At 69.8% G+C, this 285-nt stretch overlaps 1 protein-coding gene across 1 annotated transcript in view; it reads right to left on the bottom strand.

The window, feature by feature from the left end:
* The window catches only part of MROH5 (maestro heat-like repeat family member 5), a 40942-nt gene that overhangs the window by 1153 nt on the left and 39504 nt on the right, over nt 1-285 (bottom strand). Inside the window, exon 26 of the mRNA XM_005877811.2 lies at nt 28-217. Within this exon, the coding sequence (XP_005877873.1) occupies nt 28-217 (190 nt within the window). The remainder of the gene's footprint in view (nt 1-27; nt 218-285) is intronic.

Here is a 285-nt window from a genome sequence, read left to right as displayed (position 1 = left end):
CCCAGGGGGCGGCAGGGGGCTGCTTACTACACAGCAGCAGCTTCAGGTCCGCGTCGCTCACCGCCTGGGACAGGGCCCGGGTGTGGTAGCAGGTGGTATAACCTGCGGCAGAGGAGGGCATGCTGGCGCGGGAAGGGCTCCCAGGTGGGCAGGCTCCCTGTCTCCCGTGGGGGCTCAGACCCACTCCTGCCCTGCCAAGGCCCCACCCCGCTTTTCCCTGCTAGTGGCCCCTGGCGTCCAGGTGCAGTGGTGTGGCCAGTGCTGGGTGGGAGGGCATGGGTGCTC

The sequence above is a fragment of the Myotis brandtii genome, unplaced genomic scaffold (assembly GCF_000412655.1).
Source record: "Myotis brandtii unplaced genomic scaffold, ASM41265v1 scaffold532, whole genome shotgun sequence".
Lineage (NCBI taxonomy): Eukaryota > Metazoa > Chordata > Mammalia > Chiroptera > Vespertilionidae > Myotis > Myotis brandtii.
The sequence above is the reverse complement of the archived record's forward strand: the minus strand, read 5'-3'. Positions and strand labels throughout refer to the sequence as shown.